The 14,410-nt window shown below is 34.0% G+C and overlaps 1 protein-coding gene across 3 annotated transcripts in view; it reads left to right on the top strand.

The window, feature by feature from the left end:
- Positions 1-14,410, top strand: part of CSMD3 (CUB and Sushi multiple domains 3) — a 610,540-nt gene that overhangs the window by 386,716 nt on the left and 209,414 nt on the right. For all 3 annotated transcript variants that reach the window (XM_054060149.1, XM_054060147.1, XM_054060148.1), the window contains 2 exons: positions 4,451-4,666; positions 5,281-5,469. In XM_054060149.1, coding sequence (XP_053916124.1) covers positions 4,451-4,666; positions 5,281-5,469 — 405 coding nt within the window. The remainder of the gene's footprint in view (positions 1-4,450; positions 4,667-5,280; positions 5,470-14,410) is intronic.

A 14,410-nucleotide genomic window follows, 5' to 3' on the forward strand; every position in this document is an offset into this window, starting at 1 on the left:
AATTGTTATTTGGAAAGGCATTATTAAATAATTCCTATATTGTAATATAATTTGGGCATTTTGATTCATGTTCCTCAAAGATCTGCTGGAAACAATTGAAGAGTGAAGATTTGCTGTGAATAGGAAATGGAAAATGTTGTATGAACTTCTGATATTTTGTTCTTTTTAGCAAAAAGGTACGAATACTTTAAGCTCTTCCTGTTGCAGTGTACGAGGAAGATAGCTGTCCTTTCATGATAATAAGCCACAGGCTTACCTAATTTAACTTTAAACTTCTAACAGTAAAGTTTTACGCCTGAGTAAGTCCATTACACCACTTCTGTATTTAATGGAGAAAGGAATATATCTATCCCACCCCATCTAAAGCAGATGGAATGAAACATCCTTAGAAGGTACCTGTTTCCTCTATCATCTGATGCCCAGGGGCTTTACATAGTCCCCAGATGAACCAGCTAAGGGAGAACTGAGTGACTAAGTTTTAGATAGTTACCATTCGGAAAAATTAATCCCATATACATAAATAAGTTATTTTAAAGTGAGAGAGAAATGCTTTATTCTGGAAATGTCATTTTTGGCTCTATTTCATAACTAATATAATTCCAACTTCAGAATCTCAAGGACTAATTTCTACTGGCCATTAATGAGTGATATGATTTTTTAAAAAATAATTGTTTTCTTTTTTAAAAAAAACACAAATTATTAGTTTAATGTCAAATTGCCAAAAAAAATTGTGTATAACTTTCAGCTCCAGGATGATGTGGGGTGTTTTCTTAAACAAACATCTTTATGTTGCAACTTCATACTGCTATTATGTAATAGCTCGCAATTAAATGCATGTGTTTTGTTATGAATTGTACTATATGTATGGATATATTTTATTGATAGGAAAAAAGTTTCTGTGTTTGTATATACTGTCTTAAATAAAATAATCTGCAATATAAAGACATATATTAATTTTACTGTCGAAATGTATTTAAACTTCTAGAATTCCGGAATGCTTTTTTCATTTGTGTTTGTCTGGACTAGCATTATGACTCTTGAATGTCCATTAAAACTTGATGTAATTTTATTTTATTTTGAATTTGTAGACTAGGGAATGGAACATACATTTCAAATATGCTTAATATGTCTAGTAATTGGAATTAGTTATGAAGAGGAAAGGAAGCTTCAATCATGACAATAGTTATTGTACTTTGTGTTTAGCATGCAATTCAATATAAGGTGAAATGAAACTTGCAGAGCATCAATAGTATATTTAAAAGGATTGACAAATAGAGCAGCTCATTTACTCACCCCCCAACAGTCTGGATTATAACACTGGGAAATGACATTAGAATGTTATGTCTTCCTGTCTTCATTTCATATTTTAAATATTCTCCTTATAAAGAAAGGAGCATGTGAGGCAGAATGAGAAGGAAGCTACTTGAACATATCTTTTAAAATTCTTCTCTGGAGACAGTACAATCTGTCACACAGCGTATATTAATGTGATTAGAATATTTTCTGAAGAAAACTAAATTGTACAGCTACTGCTAGGATATACCTTGGGGTTTTGCTTAGAAATGTCATGGCAATCTAGAAAATTGATTGAAACATTCCTTGGAGTTAAACCTTGAGTCTGGTGTTTGAACAGTACTCGTTGAAACTCATCTGTGATTCACAGGAGTTCTTTTGTTTAGGGTTACTACCATTAAATTTTCTTTGGTGTTTCTGATTTTGTTGTTGCAGTATTCATGCATGCATAAAAAGGGCCAAAATTAATTCAGGGTGTAGTACATGCAAAAAATATGGCCTGAATTTCAGCCTCATTCTATATATATCACATTTCTCTATTAACAGCTCTCTTTTCATGTCAGATCAACACTATATGCTACCTAAAAATATGATAAAATAATTAAACTGATTAAGAGTTTATCAATCCCGGGAATTAAGCTTATATGCATTAGCTCAAAATATATGTAACTTAACCTTGATTCCAAAATTCAGTTTGTGATTTTTGTTGATTTATTGTCATACAATCTAGGAGAATAAATAGGATGCTCAAAGCATTTGAATGATTTTGCTCACAGAATTATTAAGATTTTTTTTAAATCCAGAATGGGTTCTCAGATTATCTGTTTTTATCTTATGCATAAAACACAACTCCATCCTATAATTTCTGTATCCCACATGCTCCCACAACCTTCCAGGTCCTGGCCCAGGATTTGCCCACATATCCCACTCCCTCCTGCTGCTGCTTCCCTGTGACCAATGACCCTTTTTGTAGTTGTTGGCCTCGAACCTCATCCTGCTTACCAGAGAGCCCATACTAATTAATGTTCACTAGTCGTTGAGTATGTGTTCGCACTCCTGAGAGAGAAGACAGATGCTAAATAGTCAGGAATATTCAGAATAGTCAGGGATTAGTAAAAGAGACAACCCTCTCCATTTTCCTTCACTTTTTTCTCCCTTGTCCATCATGATCCCTCACCTTATCTGCTTTTGGCCCTAAACATCTCACAAAAAAAGTTTTGTAGCCTTCAAATACCATTTAAAAATCTCATAATAAGTTTAACATATTTTCACAAATTCTCTCAAATATTTCTCAGTAAATTTCTGATTTCTATGAGACCCAAAATTATCTTCTTTCCTCTGTTCTAATTAATTGCTAAATTCTGATTGAACTACTACAAGATTACTGTGATAGATTCAAACAGCCTGTCACTCAGAAACTTGAAAGTTCTGGTCTTTGTTATCTTCTCCACTAAATCCTGCTCATTAAAGCTGTGTACGTATGTATATCATTTAGTACATAGAATCATAGAATCATAGAATCATAGAATCATAGAATCATAGAATAATTAAGGTTGGAAGGGACCTCAAAGATCATCTAGTTCCAGCCCCCTTGCCATGGGCAGGGACATAGCACTAGATCAGGCTGCCCAAGGCCCCATCCAACCTGGCCTTGAACACCTCCAGGGATGGGGCAGCCACATCTTGCCTTGGCAATATATTCCAGTGTCTCACCACTCTCATGGTGAAGAAATTTGTCCTAATGCCTAGTCTAAATCTGGTCCTCTATATCTTATACCCATTCCCTCTCATCCTATCACCACAAGCCCTTATGAAGTCCCTCTCCAGCTTTCTTGCAGGCCTCATTTCTTTCTCTCAATTCTTGTCTTTGCTTTCTATACTGAAAGGTCCTTGACTAGATATCCTCATATATCAAGTGTCCTTACATTCCAGATACCCTCACAAACTCTTTACTAGGTGTAATTGAGTTGCCCTAACAGAAATGCCAAATGCCATTTGGACAATGTCAGGGATGTAAAGTATTGGAAAACAAAATATACAGAATCATACTGACAGGTTCTATAGCAGGACATGAGGTCTAGAAAATATAACCTCCAACAGCTAAAGTGGATTGTGGTTCTTATGTGTAGACAACTGAGTCAAGCACAGTATTATCTAGCTTCAGTCTTGGATTTTGTTACGCTGTTTGGGAAGATCTTGGGGTGAGGGGGGTAAGTAAAAAGGGGAAGCATTTGTTTGGGTTTTGATTAAATTGGTTAAATTATGTCAACAGTTTAAAATCTGTTGTCTATGAGAGTATCTGTACATCATTAAACTACATACACTATGTCGATCTTCAATCACAATTGAATTTGCCTAACCATTACTTCATTAGATATACTTGAAGCATTGTTTTATAACTTCTATGACAAAGCCGAAAATGCTATTACTCTAGAAGTACCAATAACCACTTAAGCTACCTAATAGCTTCTCCTTTTCCTTTTTCTTGACATTCTGTGCATTCTACCCAAAGATCATAGTCTAACTCTTAGTTAGAGAAATGCAGAAAAAAAAATTTCATGAACTGTCTTCAGCTTTAAGTCTTTTTCTTGCTATTGTTTTCCAAGATATTTCTTCCTTTCTAGATGTTTGATTTCTATTTGATAGTTTTCAAAAAAAGCGTACTGTTGTCATAAACCACATTTCGCTAAGAGACCTCCCTTTTTTTTTGGGAGGAAGTTCTGCTTTTTCTGTATGTGCCATGAGAATATGGTGTCATATATTTTATAACCCTCCCATTCACTGCTGTTATACAAGGATGCTGGTGACTGTAGGAAATAAGGTTTACCTTTTCCATTCTACTATAAACAGTCTGTAATTGTGAACATTCATAATGAATCATTAGATTTTATATGAATATGCAACTATACGTCTTTGAGTTCTAAAAATCAGGCATCCATATTTTGCAGCTAGAGGCAAAAGTGAAAGGTAGTGTCAAAACCAGAATATACAGATATTTTAATATTCAAATCAGGAAAGATACTAAGTTTTAGAAAAATTGGATTATCTTAATTTTCTGAACCATGGTTCATAGTGAAATGTATGGTTTTAATCCTTGGGTTAATTACATTGATGTTAACAGTGTCATGCGTATATCTAATTCTACTTTTTCTAATAGGAGTGCAGTTCACCTTCTACACCTTTCATTTGGAGGATCATCATGACTACTTACTAATAACAGAGAATGGGAGTTTCACACAGCCATTAGCACGTCTGACTGGTTCTGAGCTTCCTTCACCAATCAATGCTGGTCTCTATGGAAATTTCAGGGCTCAATTGCGCTTTATTTCAGATTTTTCAATATCATATGAAGGATTTAATATTTCTTTTTCTGGTAAGAAAACACCTATAATACCTGGCTCCTGAAAAAGATATTTTCAGCATTTTCTGTGAAGAGAGAGGAAAAAAAAAAGCTAACATACAAGAGATTTTGATGAATACGTTTGCTGAATCATAAAATTAAATGTTATTTCTTAAGCAAAACAATTTCAAAGCAAGCAAACCTCTCTACCTTTGTAGAAACAGTTTTACTATGTGATAAAAAAGGTGGCAGTAAACTGTAGGACACATTGTAAAGTGAGGGAAGGAAATGGAACTAGTTTAACTTCAGTTAGTGGAATTCCATATGAACCCAAGTGTCAATTATTTAGGCCTTTATGCTCTGCCATTGTTTTCATTTATGTACCTGGGACATTTATGACACTTATAATAATAATAAAATGTGTTGTCTTATGCATCTTAAAAATGTTGTGAATTTATTCATTAGTCTTACTTTTTAATATACCACAATTGACCATTTAACTTCACACATTCATTTTGTTTTTAAATCTGAAATCAGTATTGATAGTTAGGTGGAAACATATAGAAATTACTAGACTGTAAGATTACAAATATGACTGATAAACATCGTATTGTTCTCACTCGTATAAATTGCTTTCTTGTTTTCAGAATATAATCTTGAACCTTGTGAAGATCCTGGGATACCACAATTTGGTAACAGAATAGGATTTAATTTTGGAGTGGGAGATATTCTGACATTCTCCTGTTCATCTGGATACCGTTTAGAAGGAGCTTCAGAGATAATTTGTCTTGGTGGTGGACGACGAGTATGGAGCGCACCTCTGCCAAGGTGTGTGGGTACGTGGTCAGCTGCTTTCATTTGCTTGTACGTGTAGTCATTGTCCATAGATCTGCAGATTTACAGCATGGAAAAGCATGGTAATACACCTCTTACTTTTTAATGTACTCTCATATTCTTCCTATCTCCTTTGTCAAATTTATTTAACTTTTCCTTAATATGTGTAGTATTAAAACTATCAATGGACTTTAGAGTCTATCTTTGAAAGCATTCCAGATTGAGGACACAATGCTTACTCTTCTGAATTTGAATAATAGGTTAAAAAAAATGGATATAAAATTAAACCAACATTTAACCAGTTCAGTTGCCTAATAACTGATTTTTTTTTTTTTTTTTTTTTTTGTGCATGCAAGCTTTCAAGTGGTATCTGTACCACATTGTGTAAATGTTCTTAGAGCACTAAGGCAAGAGTTATTTCATAAAACTAGGTCCATGTATAGAAGTGCAGTCAACTTGAACTTCTTATATAAGTTAGAGAAAGAAGTCCTCAGAATATCCGCAGAACATCCAGTTATTCTGGTTTTAAAACAATACCTAAGATAACGGAGAGGAAAAACATCCTGATGGTTCCTAACACTCTTCACTTACTGTAGAAGTAGTAGAAGTAGCCTACATGTGTAGCTTTGATGATGAAAGAGACTAATTCTGCAATGGAAATATCTGGTGGCCCTTGGGCAGTCCGGTGCTGGTTGCAACTTTTAATGGCTAATGTTGTCTCAGCTGAATCCTTTTTAATTGTCTTAATTTTCAGCTCTGTTGAGAACTGTTAGAACAACGAAATCTCTGAGAAGTAGGATAGTTACTTAAGCTTCTATACTTTTTTAATTAGTTAAGGGTATATATTATATGGAAGGGTTTAGATGTGGAGATAACTGTATCAATGTACATTTGAAATCTTTTATTTTTTCATACTAAATTGCATGACCGTAAGACATAAATTTCTTTCAGAATCTGACTGTAAAGTAACAATTGCATGATTATAAGCTTGTTCTTACCGTGTGTTAGTTTTCATAAGTAGCCATCAAAATTTTCACGTGCAAGCTATTCCTATGCTTACCTTAGTATAACAAAAGTTCTGAGTTCAGTGTATGCATAAGTGACATTTATGTATTCATCTATAGAAGAGATGGTTTAAAAGCTGAGTCAGTGCAGTGCATGGGGTTGTGTTGAGGTTGATGAGTTTTTAAGCATAAAGTTGATAATGAATGCATGCACAGTTGTGAAGACAGGTTAAATTTTAGTAATAAACTTCTAGAAGTGTTAGTATACTGAAAATGAATTGGTAAATTCTCAGTAAAGAACAACTTGCACAGAAGCATAAATGAAAAAAAGTGTTGTTTTGGTTTTCATGACATAGAAAAGAATACTTATGTTTGTGTGTTGGAGGGGGACAAAAGATGGAATGCAAGGAATAAATTGTTTTCCTGTCAATGTACTTTCTCCTTATCTTTGAAAATGAGAGATAGCCTCCATTAGAATGACTTAATCAGCTATTTCCCTCCTCTTCTTCCTGTCCAAATATTAAGCCCTTGGAAATTTTGCACTTAGTTTACAATTCAAAGAACTGGAGAGTGGAAATTCCTGTTGTCCACTTTTATTGGACTCAGAAATTGACATATTGTTACGGTTGCTCAAGTTCAGCATTTTCTGCCAAAGTGATTGATGAACTTTAATGCTTTTAATATCACCTATGCTTTCAAATGTGCACAACCTTGATTAGGAATCAACCAGTTTTCATAGTATTTATGTTCAGCTTGTCAGTACAAAAATACAACATAAGATACACACAGATAAAGTGGAACAAGTATGGTAGCAGGATAAAAAAATGGTTGAAGCTGGAGGACAGATCCAGGGGCAAAAGGTGAGAGAAACATGTCTTCTCAGCCTGAAGGAGAGACAGCTTTGCAAGAACCTAACAGAAGTTCTCAATAGCTCTGAAGGCATCCTTAAGAGGATGGAACAATGTTCTTCACAACGGTTTATGAGAGAAAGATGAAAGAAAAAGGCAGAAATTGAAATAAGAGAGTTTCAGACTGGAATAAGTGTAAACTTTTCACACGGGAAATGTTGAATAGTGGAACATATTGCCCAAAAACATTGTGCAGTTTCTCTCCTTGGGAGTCTTCAAGGTCAAAGTAAAAGCCCTGAAAAACCTGTTCTGACACCAGAGTTGGGCTGGATTAGAGATCTCCTAAGGTCCCTTCCAACTTGAATTTGCTTGTGTTTGTGATCATATATCCTCTTGATAGATGTAGTTGAGTCCTGTGGGTCATGATATTTCTTCTGTTTCCTTAGTAAGTTTTCATAACAAATAACAGTCCATTGTTATATACCTTAGCTCTCTACTTCTGACTATATCTTTATCTTTTGCTAGTACAAATTTCATAAGTTTTAACTCATTCTATGATCTTTCCATATGTGAATCACTTTGTTTTCTTTAAAAAAAACCCAGCCTTGTGGATGTAAATACAGTTCAATAAGCAATACCCTTCCAGCAGGCAATATAGGTAAAACTACAGAAGTCTTGGTCCTGTTTGCAGGTGGAGACCTCTTAACATTTTTTTCTGTTGTTGACACGCACACTCAAAGCCTGTTTTGTACCATCAACCACTGTCATACCATTATGCCAATGTTCATGTCATGTTGCACATTTCTGTAACTTCATGCAACCAAAAAAACACCAGCACTTTTCTTAAATAATTTTGGATATTCTACACACATAAAAAAATATAGTTATACTTTTGGACCACAGAGGCGCCACATAGAACCTAGAGGGCATCAAAAAACATTTGTTACAGACCTGCTTGGGTTTCTCTAGACAGACTTAACTGTGAGTAGAGTAGATGAGATCTCTTCCAGGAGTGGATGCATTTAATAGTGTAGACACATGTAAGGCGACCAAAATACTTCATTAGAATACAATAAAAATGATTCCAGTCACTTGATAAGAAATCCTTCATGATGGTCACAGTTCTTCTAGTCATATGATGGGAGATAATATTTGTGGCCATCAGAAAGAGTATATGACAATAAATAGGATGTCAGAACAATTGGTGTTATCTACAACTGGTTCCTAGTTCACATGATCCTGATGTTTATAACTCCAATAAGCACTAATGTTAGAAACAATAAGAATACTTTTTTTCTGGTGTTCTTCATATGCCATTCATTGTCTGTAAATGGACTTTACAGTATATTGGACTACTAGGAGTCCACAACTTGGCTAAATTAAAAATTAAAAAATCAGTGGAATCATAAATAATATGTGAAAATTCCTTAAACGGGAAGAGGCTGAGTTTAAAGATTAACAGTATTTTACACAGAGGTACAGACAAACCAAACAATACCGTCTATATTTCTGAAATTAGCTTTTATAGCTATTTCATTATTGTGCCATTCATATAATAACAGCCAGATAAAGGTCCACACTATTCACCATACTGTCAACATTTGAGAATGTTCAGTTTTCTTTATTACTCTCTGACATATTCCAGTAGCGTTCTAAATTTTTTTGCAAACAGTGGAAATAGCAGATTTTACCTTTCTGTATATTCATCTGTGTATTAGGAGAACATGGCATGTACATAGCTGGGACATGTTTTAACTAGGTAAATTATCTTCCTTTTCATCTCCCTCATTTACACTTGGCAGACATTGCAAATAGTTAGTCCATAAGTTAAAACAATCTTCTTTATTGATCAGAACTTCATGTCAGCATTCACTTAATTGTCTAGCTCCTACAAAGAGAAATATCTCTTTCATCAATTCAGGTCAGCTGTCACACCTGTGTCCCCTCCTAACCTCTTGCTCATTCACTAAAGGCCAGCATGAGAAACAGAGAAAGCCTTGGCACTGGGCAAGAGGTGTTCAGCAGTAGCTAAAATATTGGTGTATTGTCAACGCTGTTTTGGTCACAGATATAAAACACACACTATAGACTACTATATAGACTACTATGAATTAAGTGCATTGCAGTCAAAAGCAGTACAATCTGCATTTAATAAACTTAATACATGCAAGTATCTAAGGATTAAAAGGAAGAGTCAAGAATCTTCAGATTGCTTGCTTTGAGCTTCAGCATGGAAAGTGACAATATTTGTTTCTTTAAAAATATAGTTAAAATAAGTATGGATACTTGTTCACTTTTAGCTTTTCCAGAAGCAAAATCTAAGCTCCGAATTGTGCTACAAAATCAACATTTTCAGTATCATATTAGGGGCATGTCTCCAGCTTGTGTTACAGAAGACAGGTATCATCTTAACTTTATGAATATGCCGTCCACTTGTTTATCATAGGAAACTGGTTCTGATGCATTCGGAGTTCAGATGTTCTTCATAATTCTCAATGACATTGTTATCTCACAAGAAGCCAGTTTGAATTTCCATGTATCTGTGCTACAGACAAGAGCAAACAAGAGCAATTATTGTTACTTTAAAGGAAAAATAATGAAACAGATAAAATGAAAATTTTTTGATTATCAATAACGGAATGAAGATGATAAAAGATATGTAAGAATACTGACATTCATGCTTTCTTTTCATGTTTTATTCAAATAATCACAAAATGTAGTGTTCACCACACACATCTCTTTCTTGGAATTACCTTCATTTCTAGTGAAACATGCAAAGTTTTGTCTTTTATGCCAGATTTCTCCTATCTTTTATTCCCTCCCTTGCTTTCTTCCATTTTCTATTTTTCTTTCCTTTTCTTATTCCTTCCTTCCTTCCTTCCTTCCTTCCTTCCTTCCTTCCTTCCTTCCTTCCTTCCTTCCTTCCTTCCTTCCTTCCTTCCTTCCTTCCCTTATAGGGCTGCCCAATAGCCACTTGCATTACAGTACATTAGAACTGACATGCCAAAATTTATAGCCCATAATTGTATCTATGTCAATGTTAAAAAAGAAAAAAAAAAAATCTAGTCTTTTCGTAGCTTCTGTGTAGAACATTTTTCTTTGGCTTTCTCAGGGCTATTCAGTTTCTTCCCAGTCTGCTAAACCTTAAATGGAAGACACTAATTTTAAAATCTTGTTTTCTTGTGCTTATATCCTACTTCCACTTATCTTTCTCCTTAAAACATTTTCAATCTATGTTTATCAGTCTGCCCTAAACAATTAAAGTCAGAACCTATGATGTTCTGGTCATACAGATTTCCAAGGAACTTTATCCCTTACAAATATGAAAAGCAGATAAACAAACATAAAAGAAAAAAAAAGGAATCTACAGGCAAATCCATTCATTTATGTCATGTTTACTGCATACTTTTCAGATAACGCGGTATATCTTTAGGGGTAAAGACTTTTGTTGAGTCAATAGGTTATTTCCTGTTTAACAACATAGTTTCTTTGCCAAGCTTGAGTTAAGGTGTTTTTCAGGGAATACCTGGGGAGTGAAAAATAGAAGGGTCTGCAAGTTTATATTGTATGAAAGAAGAAATAAATTCAGTTTTGAACTGAAGCACAATTATGTAACCAATGAAGCAAAATTTCTGCTACGGATATGTCTACAGTAATAGCAAGGTCCCTTAATTAGCGGGAGAGCTTTTAGCTATCCTCTGCATGTCTTATTCTATATTGCCATTAGAGTCCTGCTGTGCAGCTTTATCCATTTCTGTACATACAAAAAATTTAAGACAAAAGTTGTTTTTAATATTTTGAATTTGAAAATATGTTCTTTTGCTAGCTTTAATTGAGCTTTCTTTTAATATGCAGAATGTTTTGGCAGCATGACTTCTCAGTTTAAGGACTGTGATATTCAGTTGTAAATATGTCATTGATTCCTCTCAGAACAAATTAATCCTAATCTTTCTTTTGTTTGTCAGAAGAAAATTTATTCCTTTAAAAATTTCTCCTGCCATATGTTGTATTTCTGTTATTTTCTTCAGGGACAGGATATCCTGAACAAAGCAAAATAGAGCCACTGAGGGCTCTCCATCTGTTAGTATAATGGCATTATAATATGCTAAGCACTTTCTTAAGATTTCTTATGTATTCTAATATTTTGCATACAGTTTTAACTGCTCCTGCTCACTGTGTGTAAATTTTCACTAAATTCCAACGGTCCTTTTATATTTGACCATTTTAGTAGAAACATCAACTTGCTCTCAAATTATGTGTAGGTGTTAAATACAGTACCTTCTCAAATCTAGCAATAGTGTCTTTCACTGTAACATAAACAATGTAGTCAGATAACAGCCAAAAAAGTATGTGCAATGTATGTTGAAAGTGAATTTAATACACAGACAGTCACATGAATCTTTTGGGGTTATATTTTAGAATATAAAATAAAACTGAAAAATACTATTCTTTCTGATTGAAGAAGACAATGTTCCTTTAATTTTCTTCATCAGCAATAGGATTCCCTGTATTTAACTGTGTCAGGGTACCAAAACTGCCCTGAAAACTTTTCATGACCTCAACCCCCTGGTTCTTCAAGGAAAGAATGCTTCAGTGAAAACTTAATCCTTTCAGGATTTTCTTATTATCCTCTGGATTGTTTTGTTTTGATAAGAGCCTCTTTCCTTGATTATGCCTTACATCAGTTGAAGAGGTAGAACTTCCAAAGAGTAACAGTTTTATATGGAAGAATTTTATTGACCACTGAATTTAGGTACACTGTTTTTGAAGTAGCTGCTAATTCGCAGTCTACTACCACCACTGGTTAAAACCAAACCCCTTTTATAGAATGCTTCCACTTACTTGTCCAGCCAAGTTGTTGCAATGTGCTTAGTCTCTTAACCAAGAGATAACACCTTTTCAAAATATAGAACTGCTACTTGTAGGTCCTATCTTTTGATTCCAAGGGATTGTCTTGAAGAAAACTATGGCTGAATTTCAGTCTGTAGCAGCATGTCACATTTTTTTTTCATTTGAGAATTATTTACAGTCCACATTTGATCAACTGAATTGTGACAAACTTTGCAAAAACTCTCTTAATAGAACTTTTTTTTTTTTTAAAAAAAAAGTCACTAATTGCAGAATTGTTTTGAAATGGTTAAATTACCCAAACAGATGCATTTTTTTCTTTGGTTACAATAACTATGGTGTTTTATATGATTACAAAATTTAAATACACTACTAAACAGTAGTTGAAATGTATCTACTTTAGCACAGAAATGTGCAATGAAGACACATTCATAACCAAAACATAACAGTAATTTCTTATAAATTTCCATTATATGAGCATTTCCCTTTCATTATTTTTTTTGATTTTTTGTTTATTTTCCTCTCTAATACGGGAATTATTCTATATTTCTGACAAAGTCGAGAAACAGTGATTTACTTCAATATTAGTGTTACAACTTTCAACTTCATATATGCTGAATTTTTTTTTTTTATGGAAATATAGCTGAATGTTGAAATATGTTCTTTATTTCTGTTCTTTTTCCTACAAGCAAAGTGCGTAGGGTAGGTTCTAAGCTTCAGATGAAATAAGAGGATTTAAAAAAACAAATCTCACTAAAACAACCTGAGTTTCATCTCTATCGAATACAGAATCTTACTAAAATTAAACATTAAGGTGTAGCAGAAGTGTTTGTAATTTATGCTGTAGTATTAACATCAAAGGATGTAACCATAGGTTACCTGTGATCCCACATAATTTTAAGCAACATAGCTGCCTGTTCTTGCTTAAAAATAGAAGTGGAGAATGGCAGATTGAACTATCTGTGATATAGTTTGGGAAATTGTATAATATCAATAGTATATCTTCCCTGTTTGATTCTGCATTTTTTTTCTGAATCAGACTACTGTGTTTTGTGTGTGTGTTTTATGTTCTGTAGTTTGGCTTTTTTAAAAAAATCATAATTTGTACTGACAGGAGACAAGTAGGGGAGTGAGAGACTAACTGTTGATTTTGTGATAATCCCTTTGAGAAATGTACAAAAGAAGTTACTTTTCCAGGCTGCAGTGCATGCATCCATGGATCTGTAATGTTATAACAGAATACTGTGGGTGAAAGTCTTAAACTGTGGGTTTCAAGACTACTGTTACTAAACTTGCTTTCTTGTCTGCTGACACAAGGTTTGAGATCATAAATAGAATCACAGAAGGGATTAGAAGGGACCTTTGTAGAGTATCTAGTTCATTCCCCATGGGCAGGGACACCTTTCTCTAGATCAGGTTGCTCAAACTCCATCCAACCTAGCCTTGAGCACCACCAGGGATGGGGCATCCACAACACTGCATTCTCCCTCTATATTAAGAAAAGTGCGATCAGGTTGTTAAATATTATGACATGAACAATTTCTTTTTAACAGAAAACATAGCATGGCTCTCAGATATTAAAGATGTCCTAACATGTTGGCTCACTGCTGTGTTCAGATTTTAAAAAATTGCTTTGAATTACAGTTCTGACAAAAACAGGATTGTTAGATCAACTTAATACCATAAATGCCTTGAGCCTTTTGACTTTTCTATCTCTCTGAAATGGAAAAGACATTCCACAAACCTGAAATTACAATCTTCTTACTTTTATGTGTTGTAATTCAAACTGACCTATGCATCTTCAGAGTAGCAAATACCCATTTATTTGAGAACAGAATGAAAGGTTAGACATGATCTCGTGGCTTAGAATCTGTTCAGCTTCTGACTAGGTTATGTGTATCCAACTGTTATAGGTCCAAGAGACGACACCTTCATTTTTTGAGTACTTGTTCTGTTTCGATATTCATGAAACAATTCTTCTGCTTTGATAGGTGCTTGATTTAGCTTACTGCATGATGTTTGGTTTAGATGCATACAGAAAGAGTAGTTAATGGGGACTATTAATATGGGGAATGATAATAATGCTAATAAACAATAATATCTCTTAAAATAGACACCATATATTGTTTAAACATCTTTTCAAACCATTAAAAGTATCACGTATTTTTCCACAATACCATTGTTATTCTGTGAAATCACAAACTAATTAGTTTCTGAAGTTAAATTAACTTGGGTGCAATCTC

The sequence above is a fragment of the Cuculus canorus genome, chromosome 2 (assembly GCF_017976375.1).
Source record: "Cuculus canorus isolate bCucCan1 chromosome 2, bCucCan1.pri, whole genome shotgun sequence".
NCBI lineage: Eukaryota > Metazoa > Chordata > Aves > Cuculiformes > Cuculidae > Cuculus > Cuculus canorus.